The sequence below is a fragment of the Pygoscelis adeliae genome, unplaced genomic scaffold (assembly GCF_000699105.1).
Source record: "Pygoscelis adeliae isolate BGI_AS28 unplaced genomic scaffold, ASM69910v1 Scaffold283, whole genome shotgun sequence".
NCBI classification, from domain to species: domain Eukaryota; kingdom Metazoa; phylum Chordata; class Aves; order Sphenisciformes; family Spheniscidae; genus Pygoscelis; species Pygoscelis adeliae.
The window spans coordinates 428,531-443,157 of record NW_008824361.1 but is presented as its reverse complement, the minus strand read 5'-3'; the positions used below and the strand labels follow the sequence as shown (position 1 = coordinate 443,157).

The 14,627-nt window shown below is 49.4% G+C and overlaps 1 protein-coding gene across 1 annotated transcript in view; it reads right to left on the bottom strand.

Moving 5' to 3' along the window:
• Positions 1-2,449: 2,449 nt before the first annotated feature.
• Positions 2,450-14,627, bottom strand: part of PAPPA2 (pappalysin 2) — a gene marked incomplete at its 3' end in the record, with an annotated part of 44,283 nt that continues 32,105 nt past the window's right edge. The window contains exons 5-12 of the mRNA XM_009319869.1: positions 13,072-13,193; positions 10,670-11,162; positions 9,977-10,105; positions 8,231-8,322; positions 7,779-7,972; positions 6,453-6,590; positions 2,909-3,044; positions 2,450-2,666 (exon numbers count right to left, since the gene is read on the bottom strand). Of these exons, the coding sequence (XP_009318144.1) occupies positions 2,450-2,666; positions 2,909-3,044; positions 6,453-6,590; positions 7,779-7,972; positions 8,231-8,322; positions 9,977-10,105; positions 10,670-11,162; positions 13,072-13,193 (1,521 nt within the window). The remainder of the gene's footprint in view (positions 2,667-2,908; positions 3,045-6,452; positions 6,591-7,778; positions 7,973-8,230; positions 8,323-9,976; positions 10,106-10,669; positions 11,163-13,071; positions 13,194-14,627) is intronic.

Here is a 14,627-nt window from a genome sequence, read left to right as displayed (position 1 = left end):
CCAACCTTCAGTGCCTCAAGCAGGTCCGAAAGCAGAAGGCAACTCTTTTTTCAAAACAAGGATGTACTTTTCTAGTGTCAAACACCTGCTGCATCCTGACCTGGAGACGGCTGCATTTCATCAGCAAAAACACGATCTCTTTGTTTTCCCCAGCCTGCAAAGCACTTTGAGATCCTTCAAGATGAAAGATGCTACAGAAATACCAAGCCATCATATATTTATTTTGGCAACGAGCATTTCTAGACTGAAGTCAGGAAACCTAATTTCTTTGTTGCTTTTGTTACTGTCCCTTTCTTGAGTTGTTTTAGGAAAGCACTCACGTGCACATACTATGTATATGAGGCTAGGTGCATGCGAATGGTCAATTCAATTCTTTACAGGAATAACACAGATCTTCTATGATCTTTTACAGTTGAATATCTCTAAACCTCTTAGGATTTTATATTCCTAGATATTTATAGGGGATTTTTTCCCCAGACTCCACCTGCCTTACACAAAATGGATTATTAGCCCTTAAAAACAAAAAAACTGCTGTTTTGGAGATGAAATAGATTTAAAAAAATATAATAAGGGGGGATACTTGGACATTTTCTGACTTAACAGAGGCAGACCCTTCACTATTAGTGAGACTACTGGAGACTGTAAGCCTAACCCTGCTCTAAATATTCAAGCCTTTTGTCCAGAAAAGCAATACTATAAATAGCATTTCCTACTCTGAAAACTCTGGGGATCTGATTTACTCTGAGTGTCTGCTAAGGGCACGTGTGTAACCTGCAATTCAGCACACTGCAGCTAAGCCAAGGCCATGGGGAGCCCACAGGACTACAGCAAGAGGAGGAAGAGAAGATGCAAGGATCCTGCTGGGTCCTGCCATGCCCACGTGAAGGGGACAGCACACAGCTCTGTGTGCTTTGGTGATATGGGAACTGGCTTGTGCTTCAGCTATAATGACACTTTTAAGAGAAAAACATCTACTTTCCTCTCTATTTGTCCCTACATGAGCTTCTCCCCATCTATAGGTGATGCTCAGCTGCATCCAGTCAGTCTATTCCTCCTTCCAGTCACTTTTGAGGGGGAAGGGGAAGCTCTCAAGCAATGAGAGTGCAAAATTATTTTAAAGGATGAGAAAATGTAATTGAAAAACCACATCAGTTGGCTGGGGTCTTAGAAGTATGTGTGTACATAGCTATAACTGCTACCAGGAGGAAAAGGACTGCATTTCAGGTGGACACTGATCCTTTAATGTAAGGCTGAGAATAATATTTGTATGCTGACTCACTAAGATTTATGTTTCTGTATAAGTCACGCATGCACTTAAAAAAAAAAAAAAGAAAGTAAAAAGCAACTGCAGGATATTCATGGCTTCCAGAACTCTACATAAATCAATTGTATCACGATCCCACAAGCTTTTAGACAAACACATGCACTCTCATTCATTATTGGGGATGTTTGTCCATCCAGGGCCATCAACAGAAGAAAAATTACAGTAGCAGCGATGTGATGACCCTAGCCAAAGCCCTTCACTCTTAACGCCCCCACAGCCCCAGCAAAGCTTGGACTCAAAAATCAGTATTCCCAGTGGTACAGTTTGAGTAACTGGCTGAACCAGAGCCCTGGATCGGCATGCTTGTAACTTCAGGGAGCCCGGGATCCGAAAGCAAAGCCAGACTTGGCAGGTCTGGCTGTTGTCAGCCCCACTACCCCTCCAGGACAGAGCTGAGCACCATCCTTTTTTTCCTCTGCGCCTGTTCTCTCCACCCTCTTTCTGCCTTGTTTATATAGTCTGTCTTGGACAACGGTCCTTCCCCATCCCTTTGCCAGCACGACCCTCTTGCTTGTTCTGCAAATGCTGCCTCTCATTTGCTGCTTTATGAAGACAGGCAGACGCCTGCGAGTGCCAGACATCAATAAATTAAAGTGCCATTGCTACTATTATTATCATCGACATGTTACAACGGGGGCGGAGTGAGACTTGGTGAGAAGCCTGGGATGGACAGGGAGCCAGCATGTAGAGGAGGAGGAGATGGAGAGCTGCTACTGGGGAAGCTTCATCCACACCTCCTGCAATGTGGGGAAGACTGGGATGGATGGAGACTGAGCTTATAAAGCACATGTGGAAGAAGCCTACATTTCAGCTTCAGCAGCAACCCTCAGCAATAACTCCTTAGCAGAGGGAGCTTGGTTTTCCCACCAGGGAACAGTCCTTTAATGCAGTTTTGTGCAGATGCACAGGTCACATACAAAATCTATTTTCTTGTTTCCCCCCCCCCAGTGAGGTAAGCAAATCAAGTCTCATTCCACTGGATTTTCCAACAGCACCTCAAAAGCCACCTGAGAATAGTCACAAAACACTCAGTGAGTAGATAAAAACTCCAGAACTGAAGCACAAAGCCCCAGAGGAGAGAGGTACTCTGGGTGCCCATCAGGAAGTGCCCCAAGGAGACCATACCTGTAGCGCTGGTGGCCATGTCCCTCCTCGTGTTGTAGAAGGCAGGTGGTGGGGTCAGAGCCAAGCTGAGCTGATGTCCGCAAGGCCACAGCTGCGATACCCACAAGCGGGGAGGAGAAGTTGAGCAGCACTGAAGCAGCCCAGTGGGATGGGTACTCCTGGCCATGGGTCACATTGATGACAAGCGGGTTGTGCTGGCATGACAGCTCATACATCCCTGCAAGATGGGGCAAAGAAAGAAGCCGCTAGCTTAGCTCCAGAGATATTTTCTCTGCTTTTGATTTACCTCTTCTGCTCCCCCACACATCCCAACAGACCAACTTGGGAAGCAGAAGATGCTGCAAGGGGGGACAGGGGACACCAGCACCCAACTCAGTGAGAGATTGCAGCAATGGCAGGGGGTCCTGATGTCCCTGCCAGGAGAGCATGGAGTGGTGCCACAGCCCATAGGATGCTCACCCAAAGAGTGGTTCAGCCCATCTACATCACTCAGCTGGACGGTCACCCTTGGCTTGCGCTGGTTGCTTGGGACAGTGCCGTCAGAGGCCAGGAAGACCAGAAGGGAAGTGGGCACCACGGGTCTCTCAAAGCACACCTGGGCAGGAGGGCAAGAGAGACCCTGAGAGCATGCATACCAAATACAGCCTTTCTGATCCCATATATGGAAAGAGGGAGAGAAAGAAGGAGCGCAGGGAGAGAGTGGGAGCATGGTTAGGGGGTCAAAGACTGCAGGTGTGCAGGGCAACAAATGGGTGGGGGGAGAGAGAGGAGGGAAGGAAGTGTGCAGGAACAGAGTCCTTTCTCTCCTAATTCCCCTTCTCCCTTTCACTAGTCTTCCCCACACATATCAGTCCTGCCTTGCCATAAATTTATGGCATCTTCCCAGCTGCCACATTTGCTGCTCTTAAAATTGAGCAACACCTGACGGAGACCTGGATAACCCCTTTTCTGCCCTCTCTTCCCCAGGCTCCAACTCCCACCCTGCATGGTGCCAGTGGGGTAAGTGAGGCATCCAGAGAGCACAGCTACCAGCCCTGCCACCAAAATATTTCCATTAAAAAAACCCTAAAGAACAGCCCCGGTACCCGGAATGAATACAAACTGTCCATCAGCCAACACGCAGAAAGATTTGTGGGAAGAAGTCCTGCCTGCTAGGAGAGTCGACAGCTCCCCACTTGTCTACAGCCCCGAAGGCTACAGGAGGCAGCCGGGAAACTCACGGCATCAATCATGGCAGGGCAGATGTTCTTTGGAAGTAAGAGGATAGAAATGTTTTTCTCCCCCACCCTGGTGCCCCCCACCCAGTGCCGAGATGTGTTTTGATCAAGACCCACCCTATGGGGTTTTTGTTGAATACCGGGATGGAGGGAGCCCAGAAACACGAGGCAAAGGTGTATTTTGGAGGAGGACAAGTCCTGGCTGGCCAGGCACAGCCCAAGGAGCAGGCTGCGGGATCAGAGGGGACAACAACCACCCGATTCGCGACGGCAGCCCAGCCTCGGGGTGGTTTGTGCCATGCCAGGCATTGCTCATGCACCGGAGTGGGAGAAAACCTTGGGCTTCATCCCAGAGCTCCCACCCTGCAGGGAGGTGCTCGGCAGCAAACACCCCATGAGCAAGTCCCCAACACTGCCTACACACTCCCTTGGCCAGGGCTTGCTCTCACACAGGGCTGGCCCGGCTGCAAGGAGTGGACCAGGAGGCTGAAGCTGCCCTCTTTTTTTTTTTTTGCACTATATCCCTGCTGTCTCCCCACCTGAGCTCAGAAACTGGTGAGAAAAGAAAGCAAGAAGGGAGGAAAGACCAAGAAGAGCCAGCAGTGCTCAGAGCCTGCTCCAAGGAGCCCCTCAGGACAGAGCTGCAGCTGGGAAGCCCCAAGGAGCCTGCCAACTTTAACCCAGCCACCTGCTGCCCACTCCTCCAAGTGTGGTTCCTCAGAGGAGGAGAGATAGTTGGAGAAGTCAGGTGAGGCTTTCCCTGGACTACACAGCTTAAGATGGAGGGTTTAGTCTTTCCCTTCCTACAGTGCATCTACTTGGAGGTGAAGGACACTGGCCCCAAGTTAGACCAATAGCAGCTGACTTGACTAACATCCCAATTATTATTATTATTTTAAATATGTATTATGTGTCTGGCCACAGCAGGCTATCTTCTTAATTTTTCTCCCTCCCTCTCCCCCTTTCTGTTTAATTTCCTGCATATTACACATCCTGACTTGCTTACAAGTGATTTTGATTTCTCTCTTCATCAGATGTGTTAGAAACTAAGAACAAAGCATGGCCGGAGATCCGCAAATCTTAACTATTCCCATCTGCAGACAGACCCAAGGTGTGTGGTAGATGCTTTGCTAGGTGACCCACTCTTGCCTCCAGCCCCAGCCCACTTACAGCATGACCCAACCTTTCCCTTGCTCATTGGTGCCACCTCTTGAGAAACACCATAGGAAGCAATTCCTACCACCCGATGAGTTTTGTGGTGTGGTTCTAACCCGGGTGACACAGGTGCAACAGCTTTAAAATGGCCATGTGAGTTGGTGGCCATGAAACACTATACACATGTGGGTGCACATGTCCATGAACAGCACTGTTCCTGTCCAGGCAGGCGGGTGTGCTAGGCAAATTGTCAACAAGAAGCTGTCTTTCCTAACTCAATATGTTACCAATCAGGCAAACTCTATTAAAAAAAGGAAAAAAAGAAAAAAGAAAAAGGGCATATTTATTACTAGTCCATAAATAATTTTATGGGCGGAAAATAATAGCACTCCTAGAGAGAGCATGGAGAACCAGTAATGAAAGTCTTTAATATAAACATCCATAGAGGAAGAGAACTGACCACAAGCTCCAATAAAACTGAAACACGCTTTAACCCCTGGTGAGAAGTGGAAAGCAAGCTTTCATCTAGGTAGGGCAGAGGGGGAGACTGCTGCTTTCTCACTAGCAAAGGAAGAAAGGAGGCACATTTGTCATGGCCAGAGACTGAAGCCGGAAAGTAGGTTGTGAGCACAAAGACAAGGAAGAAAAGAAAAAAACCCAAACCAGTTAAAGGAAGATCTTTGGAAAGACAGAGGGCCTCAGAAGCAATAGCCATGCTTATTGACTAAGGTTTGATGATTCACCAAGTTGTCTGAGCATCTTGGGAAGAGGTCCTCTCTAGAAAACCTCAAGCAATGCAGGGCAAGGTGTCCTTCAAACTGCAGAGGAAGCAGCACGCCAGAGCCCAGCTTTCCAGTAACACCAGGCAGCAGCCATGAAACCTCTAAATTGTGTCTGTGGTCAGAAAATCAATGCTGTAAAAATCACGCTGGCCTAACCCTCAGCTCTCATCTGTCCTGCTCCTCTGCCTGCCAGGACAGAGAAGTTTGACCCTCCAAGTGCCCTCCCAAAGGTAGTCCCCAGCCGTGGAGACAGCCCCCAAGCCCCCATTGGGCTGCAGGACCAGCATCTTGGGCACAGAAGTGCCTTCTTTGGTCTGGAGTCACTGGGGTACAGGAGGACCTGCATGCCACAGCTGATTGCTGTGGGCTCAGGGTGCTCAGCAGCAACCTGGAGGGCTCAGGACCCCACAGGATGGCAGAGTATATCCAGCTACCCTCTGCTGCTTTTCACAGCCATGGGGAACAAAGGCAACTAGGACTCTAAACACAGCTTGTGCCCACCCTTTGTGGGTGTAACTGCACAGCTTGACTGCAGGGAATAGTCAGGAGCAAGTTGTTTCTCAGTCTCAACACATTTTCTGTGGGCTTCTGGTTTTGGGCACAGCCCTTCTCCTGGCAATCTGCCCCAGGATGGGTTTGCTGTTCACAGCGGGAATGGTGCAACTACACAAGACCCAGCCACAGGCATTTGGGGTTTGCAAAGAGTTCAGTAGGGTATGAAGTCCTATCTGAGCAGTTTTTAAGACTGCTGTAGCTCCTACAGGACAGAAAAGCATGGGTCTTTGTCACCAAAGTGCTGGGGCAAAGACAAGTAAACCCTTCTGTGCCTGACCACACATCCTCACTTACCTTGAGCCAAACACCCTCATCACCCAAGGTCATCCTCTCCTCATCTGCATCCTGAGCATTGTCTCGGCTGGGAGTGCAAGGAAACCAAGCAGACAGGGAAAGGTCCTTTGGCACATTGTGAAGGTGGGATTTACATACCTGAAAGGAGAGATTTATTTCAACGCAGAAAGAAGCAAGGAAAGTGAGAGAAAGAAACAGCACCTACAAAACCTCAGGGAAGACTCAACAAATGTTGAGAATGATCCCAAGTTGGTTCCTAGCATGAAGACAATTAGGATGTATGTTCCTAAGCAGGAGTGACATCTCACCGCCCACACATGTGCACAGAAGGCCTTTGCCATTTTGAGGTGCTGTAAATATGCTGTTTAAGCACCCCATGGTGTCTGTGGAGCTGAGTAAGAAATAATGAGCCAAGCTGTGAGATCGTAGGTAAGACCACAGCCTCCTGATTTTGGCTGGGCTGATGATATCCGAAGGTGTGATTCATTTGCCTGAATACCAGTCTTCTGTGCCATTCAGTGCCCTGTGGTATCCCAGACATCCCCATAAGCCTGGCAGACAAAACCTGGGAGGTGTCATTCTAGAGGAGCAGACACCTGAGCCCAAGGCATCTCATTAGACATGTACAGATGTAATCATGCTGTAGGTCTCAAGAAGATTGTTCCTTATATCAGGTCAATAGAAACTCATGTATAATGGCTAAATATGACCTCTCTACATATTTCTTGCCCTTCTTCAGCTTGCTAGGAAGGAGCATACACACACCACACTAACACCGATCAGGCGAAATCCCGTCCTAGACCTCCAGGCCCTGCTCCAAAGCCCATATGAAAGACGGGAATTCTCCCATTGATTGTTCCTTGGCTTCAGATCAGAGACTTTGAGAGCAGCACAGATGCTGATGTATGCATGATTTTATCCTTTCAGGCCCTGACTTTATAAGGTATTAGACTTATGGATTTTTATTTTTTTTTTTTAACTGACAGTGGGACTACTCACATGCTCAAAGTTGTGCATTTAGCTGGTGGGACAGGGGTGGTCACTGTTTAGCAAACTGCATGGTCAGGGGATGTGCTCCCTGCCTTGATGAAACACCCCTCCATGTACTGCAGTTCCGGGGCTTAGGGACTACTGCAAGAGGGGTGTGAGAAATGCCCAGGTCTTCTACTGGCTCCCCACATGGGAATATAGTAATCAATGAACACTTCCAGAGCTGCTCTGAAGATTTTGGTTTTGCCTCATTACACTCTTGCAGCAGTGACTTCCCCAGTTTTACTGCATGGGCTTTGCTAGAAAAGTCTTATCTTTGGCCATGACTTCACTCACCTTCACAACAGGCTCTCCAGTGACCAAGGAGGCAGGGCAGGACTTTGCGTCATGATGGGAGGCATAGGCTTTCACTGCCCACAGATCCACATATCCATCAGGTGTGTAGGGACCACAGTCCAGGACACTGCTTGTCTTCTCAAACGGCTCACACACACCGTCCCCATCATGCACGTAGCACAGGCTTGGTTCCCCTGCAAGGAGATCAGGGATGACCCATTTACAAACCAGGTTCCAGGCACATACATCTCCTTCTGTCCCAGGAGGTGTGCTGGCTGTTTAGCCCTGGGATTTCTCACCACAAGGGCCTGACAAGCTCTATGGATCACTCCAGCTGCAGATCAGTGTTTTGTTGTGATGAGGTGCATCACCCCCTGCTCTGAGGAGCAGTGTGAATAATGTACAGTTTTGACTCCTGCCTCAAAAGGATGTCTCAATCCATTTGGACTCACCAACACAGTTGAAGCCTTTTTCCTTTTTACACTTCCTGGAACAGCCATCTCCATCCAGCAAGTCCCCATCATCGCATTCCTCCTCCAGGCTCCTAAGAGGACAACAGCCAGACGTGTTAACACCACTCTTGACTCAACACTCCTGTGCTTCTGCCCAATCATGAGTGAGGACCCCATATCTTGGTTCCATTTCCACAGAAGCAGGGAGAAGAGGAAGAACCACATGTGGAGTAAGGTAGAGGAGATAAAACACCATATCTTGCCAGGGGCTAAAGAGAGGTTGAAAACACAGCATATGAGAGAAGGCATGACCGTACTGTGACTTTCTTATAAGACCTGAGGCAAGAACTATGGGAGAAAATGGAGCTATATACAATGGAGGGAGTAGAGAACCAAGCATCAGGAAGACTTGCTGCTGGAGAAAGCAAGTGTTGGAGAGGGTGGGAGGTTCTGAGAAGGGGCTGGTGTTTCAGTGGGAGCTGGAGAAGGGGAGGCAGGAGAAGGGAGAGAGAAAAGGTTAGCCCAAGAGGAGACAAGAATCAGCCCCCAGCTGACATGCATGGCATCTCATGCAGTTTCCTTGAAAAGGTTCTATCCCCATACTGCAGAAAACAGATCTGATGCGAAAAGCTGGCAGAAATGCCTCAATTCGTACCTATTCCTTTGTGCACAGAGTTACGTATCCCAAAACACAAGGAGCAAAAAAACCTTCAGACATACACCTTATGATGCTCACCAACCTCCACCTTCATCTAACACGAAAGATCCACTGTGTCCCATCTTCCCACCTTTGGCTCACTGTTCCACACATGGTACAAAGGAAAAAACTTTCACAGGCAAAGCTTCCTGCATGGCCTTCCCCACAACAGCTCAGGAACAGGAAAGCCTGCCAAAAATCTCAGCTGCTATCGGCCCATTCCTGCCCCTCTCACTTTTCTGTCGACTTTGACAAGGAAGCCTAATGTGGCCATTTGCTCTCTCTGGACCACGTCTTCATCTAGTATGAATTCATGCTAAAACCATACCAGATTACACCACTTCAGCAGCTAGCCCTGCTGTAAGTCTCTTTGCCTTGCTGGGTCTTGTACGATACCACAATCCCTCCTGCACTTGCTTCAATTGTCCACTTCCCTTATACTGTTAAGAAAGCTGTTTTCAAAGGAAAGTGATTCTGAGTAACCTGGAAGTTGAAGTCTGAAAAAGCTAAAATATAGAAAGTTGGCATAATTATCCCCAGACGGAGCAGGTGAACCATTGGAGTCTCTCAATGTAGAGGTGGCGCATCCCTCATCGTTTGGGGTCTCTAAGCAGAGACCAGACAGCTCTCTAAAGACACCACACCGTGTGGGACTGCACTTGCTGCAGAACCTAATCCTGCAGGGCCACCACCGTGTGCCCTGTGCAAAAGGTTATGTTGGCCAGTCCCAAAGGCAGATCCCTTTGGGGTCAGACTCTGCGACAGATCGCTGAGATGGGCCAGAATCCAAGCACAGCAGTCAAAAATGGAGGATGTTCAGGTTGGACCCCTCATCCGGACCCTGCTTCTCAGAAAGACTGTCTACATCTCCTATGCACACGGCATTTTACAAAACACAAGCTCTATAGTCCAGTCTGTTGGAGAGATTCAGTGCAGCATCTTCAGTCAAGTACCCATAGGTGGAGGACCAACCTGGTGCTTCCCTTCAGGGCAGGATGACCTGACAAGCTTAAAGAACCTCAGCAGAGAGCTTGAGTTTCTTGACTTACGTGGTCACCTTCCCATCCCCACAGTAGGGTGCTCCATGGACATGGACAAGCAGTGGGGAGGCTTCTCCTGAGGTTGTCCCAGAAACTGCCTGCACCTGGTAGTGGTACACCTGCCCAGGTGTAACTTCCCTGCAGGAACAGAGAGGACTTGAAGAAAGAGCAGGAGGGAACAGCCCATACATCTGCAACAGATTTGCTCACCACAGCTATAGAAATCATGTGTGTGTGTGTCAATGCAGTATCACAGACTGACATATGTCTTCGTACTCTAAACTGCCAGAGGCAGAGACTGTGGGAAGTGGGTCTCTGCCAGGTCATGCAGAGGGGCCTGCTGCTTATTTCCCTAGGGTCTGAGCATCATGAGGGAGAAGTGGCATTAACTCAAACAATCATTTTACTGGTTGTGTTGATGGGAAAAATGTTTCCAGGTTTAATAAGCTCCTTCTAGTCAGCCTGGGCTCACGGGTAATGGTTGTGCTAGCATGGAAGCTCGTTGCAGACCCACCTCAATGCTGAATAGGGAATCCACTCACAGCATTGAACATGGTAATTCCTGGGGCAGGGGGGTGGGGGTGGGACAGACAAAAAGACACAAGCAAAACCATCCAGGGATTCAAAGGCAGGATCTGAGGAGGTCATCAAAACTGTCCCAGCCACCCACTCAGCCTGTGATGGAGCAGCCTCGTCACTCACGTGTCGACGAACTGGCGGTGTGCCTGTGCTGGTGCGGTGGGGGATCCGTTTGCAAATGGGGGGTCGCGGAGGACTCTGTACTGGATCAGCTTGCAGGTGGCGCAGAGTGAGCTGTGGGGCATGGAGGTCAGCAGGGCCGTGTCTATCTCCATCCTCTCATCAAAGGTGTAGATTTTGACTCCGTTCACCTTTTTAGGGATGTTGAGCTTCACAGTAAAGGGGACATCACAGAAGGTGTCCAGGGGGCCCAGATGGATGGACTCCCCGTGCTCTGTCAGGACTTCAATGTCAGACAGCACCTTAGGAGAGCCCGTGGAGAGGTACGTGGTCCAAAGGGTGAGGGAATCAGGGTAGACGGGGTGCAGGAAGCGCAGCTCCAGGATGCAGCCATCTGGCTGGGGGCACGGCACTGTCATGTTCATGTGGTACAGGTGAAGCTCCGGACTCCAGGCCTGCAGGCTGGGCTCACAGGGCTGATCCACATCCGGGGGCCCTGGGCAGGAGGGACGAGGAGGAGGCTGATGAGAACCAGGGGAGAGCTGACCTCACAGGGGACCCAGAGGGGTGATCCTCTCTGCAGTACCCTGTAGGTGCTTATGCATCTCTGTGCTATAGCTGCACACCCATGAGGTTTTGCACCCACTTACAGGCATGTGCCAGAGCTGGTGGCATCTGCTCTAACATCCTAGAATGCAATAACCACCGCTAGTCTCCCAGCTCCTGGGTATGCATACAAGCGCAAGGCTTGGCAGGTCTGGTGTCTCACAGCCCTCTGAAACAGGATCAATGGTATCCACACTGCAGCTGGTCACAGTGCCAAGCTCTAGAGACAGCCTGGACACAACTGTGGGACATGAAGCTTGCTCTGTAGTCTCATGGGCACAGAAAGCTTGCCAAGGGCACCTGAATACTGAGTCCCTGTGGCTCCATAGGTTTGGACATAGGCTAAGCAGAGCAGAGACCAAAGTTTTCCACAGTCATGTGCTGGAACAGGTCACAGGCAGGAAGGGACCAGGTGCAAAGCAAGCCAGGGAAGCAGCTCTGCTGTTCTCCCACCAGAAGCTCCAGGACAGTGCCCAGGCTGACCTCAGATCCCCAGCGTGCCTCCCCTGGATTAGCGCTCAGCAAGAGAAATGTAGCGTTGGGCTTTCAGTCTCAGAAAGCATCGCTGGAATTCATCATCCTGTTGTAGGAATTCCCTTGTCTTCATTAACTACTGCAAGCATTTCTTAGGGCCCAGCACCAATTCAAAGCCTGCATCCATTTAATATTAGTCTTCTAAAAACCATAAAATCTGTCTTTTTCACCAGCGCAAACATGCACTTGTGATAACTGCAGGTCATGCAGGAGAAAACAATGTCCAATAATTCCAGAAGCAGTTTTAATTTGCCAGTGAATCAGACAGGCAGGGGAAACAGGAACCACTGACAATAAATGAGCTAAGCTTTGATTTGTTTGGTATCACTGAAAAAGCACAAATTTGATTATTTCTTTAAGTTTATTTCCCCACCACCACCTCCTTGCAATGCTATCAAGAAATACTGAAATTAAAGAGTTTTGGACGCAGAATCTCAGCTACATCCTGACACTTCTGTTCTCAAAGCACGGGCTACATCCCAAAGGTGTAATGACGTCCAAACTGCATTTTCTCTGCAACCACACTGGCACATTTTCAGTCAACCTCAGTGGCTCAAACGTGCAGATGCACAGAACTAATAGATCCGCTGGCTCCACGTGGTTCAAAAGCAGCATGTGCACTACATACAGCTCATGGGATCATTTCACCTGGTCTCCTGCCTCCTCTGCTCTGCCCTTGGAGAAATTGAAGCAGTATGAAAAGCCCAACAGCTCCCAGGGCAGCTGCATGATCCTGAAAGCCACCACCGTGCCCACAAGGTAGGTTTCTAAACCAACATCTGGATCTCAGCAAAAGAGTTGTGACACCCTGCTGTTCACCTTGCCAGCGGGGAATTGCATCCAACCCAGATTGCCCAGCACTTTGTACAGACTCAGTGGGACCGAGCAAGGAGCTCCTCTTGCTCCCTTTGGACAAGGCTGCATCAAAGCCTGTGAATGCCCCTGAGGTTTTGGATGAGGTCCCGAGATGTATGTTGTAAGACTTTTATTTCAATGAAGTGCCCCTCCCTTTTGATGAGTATCTCATTAGCACCTTCCTGGGCAGTGACTGGGGTTAATATTGGGGTGTCAGTTTGTTTGTCCAAAGCCAGCTGGCAGTTACCAGGTATCTCCTGGGCACCTAGAATTCCTTCCTGCACTAAAGAGCCTCCCCAAAGGGGAGACATCTCACTCTCTAAAAGAAAAAAAGCTTCTTTTTCTTTTCCCAACAAGATCTCATCTCTGTCCGGGAGATTCTCAGCCCGGGGAAGAGAGGAGGTGTTTACCTTCTGCTTCTTCTGGGGTCCAGTAGCCAGAGGAATCGCAGACCCGAGGGGAAGAGGCCTCATACACATACTGACGGAAGGTGCCGTCCTCCGCACAGTCATCACAGAGTGTGTCCTGCTCCCTGCAAACAGAAGACAAAGGCATTGGCATGTCTAATCACAACTGGTTAATTTTCCATCCACGTTTTTCCAGGCAGAATCAGATGAGAAGTTGGAAAAGCAAAGCTAAGCTCTCGGGAAGCCCCTGGGCATATCATCCTGCTTGGAATAAGCTCTGTCAGACAGGAGAATAAAAGTGACCATGGGACAAGCCGTGTTTAATCCCTGCTCTTCTACTGGCTCTCTGGGTAGTCTCGGATGAGCCATTGAATCGCCTGTTCCCTACCCACGAAGCAGAGCTAACAGACTTCATGCTTCCCGGGTCAATGCCTCTGCAGTTGGGTGGGTACGCTTGGGTCTATCTATCTCCACTAAACCCCAGAGTCAGGTTTTTGGCTTTTGTCACTGCCGCAATACAAGACAGTCACAATAACGTCAATTAAAGAGGGTACCACTGTGCTCTCCAGGAAAGTAAATGACACTTTTCTGTGATAAAGACCAGCCTCAGGCCCTTTCCTTGGCAAGTTCATCACAGGGTATGCAGAACCCCCACAGTGGGCCAGCTCCTGAGCCAGTTATGAGCGAGAGCCGGGGATGGATCTGAAGACCCAGCACCTGCCTCCTAGACCCATTTTCCTGCTCCCAAACCACTCCGTTCCCCACCAAAGCAGTTCGTTTGGATGACTCAAGGCCACTCAGCACTCAGGGGCTCTCGTGCCTGTGGGGATAACAGGTACACACTCTCATTACCCCTGGGATGAAAGGCCCGTCATGGAGAGCATCAGTTCTTTGAAAAAGGCAGTAAACACTGACCCAGGGTTGTCCCAGCTGCCCTCAAACACCACTTTTCTTTGAATTGCAAAAGCTTTGTGAAGTAGCTTTAAAACAATTTCAAGAGCTCTTTAACATATGCTTATGGTCCCATAATAAAAGCATAGACCTAAAACCTGGTGGAAACCAAAATGTTGTAGTAATAAGGGCTGCTGAATAGAGGCATTGGTGGCGTATCCAGGTCTGGGTGACTCCCCAACACTGGGGAGAAGGAAGACAGCCACCCGGCACTCAGGGCCATGCACTGCTCACCAGCCAAACAACTCTGGTTCTTCAGCACTGTTTCTCTGGCTTGAAAAGTTTCCTGACTTACCCCCAGTTAGTTACACCACGAGTCCGTGACAGCGCTGGGAACGAAACTCAGCTCTTGCGGTTCGAGCTCCCTGCCTTAACCACAAGGCTGCATTTCCTCCTGGTAAATGGTTATTTTATACAATAAGTGCTAAATGAAGCTCATTTTTCATTCCATGATTGCACTCTGGGGTTTAAGAATTGGCATTGCCTCCTGACACTCTTTGGCTTCCCCTCTCGGCACCCCAACAGCAGAAGGCTTGCAGGAGAGCCCACATGCCAGCAGAGCCATCACAGCAGCCCAGCTCTTGTGTCTGAGGGCTCTGCTGGAGGCA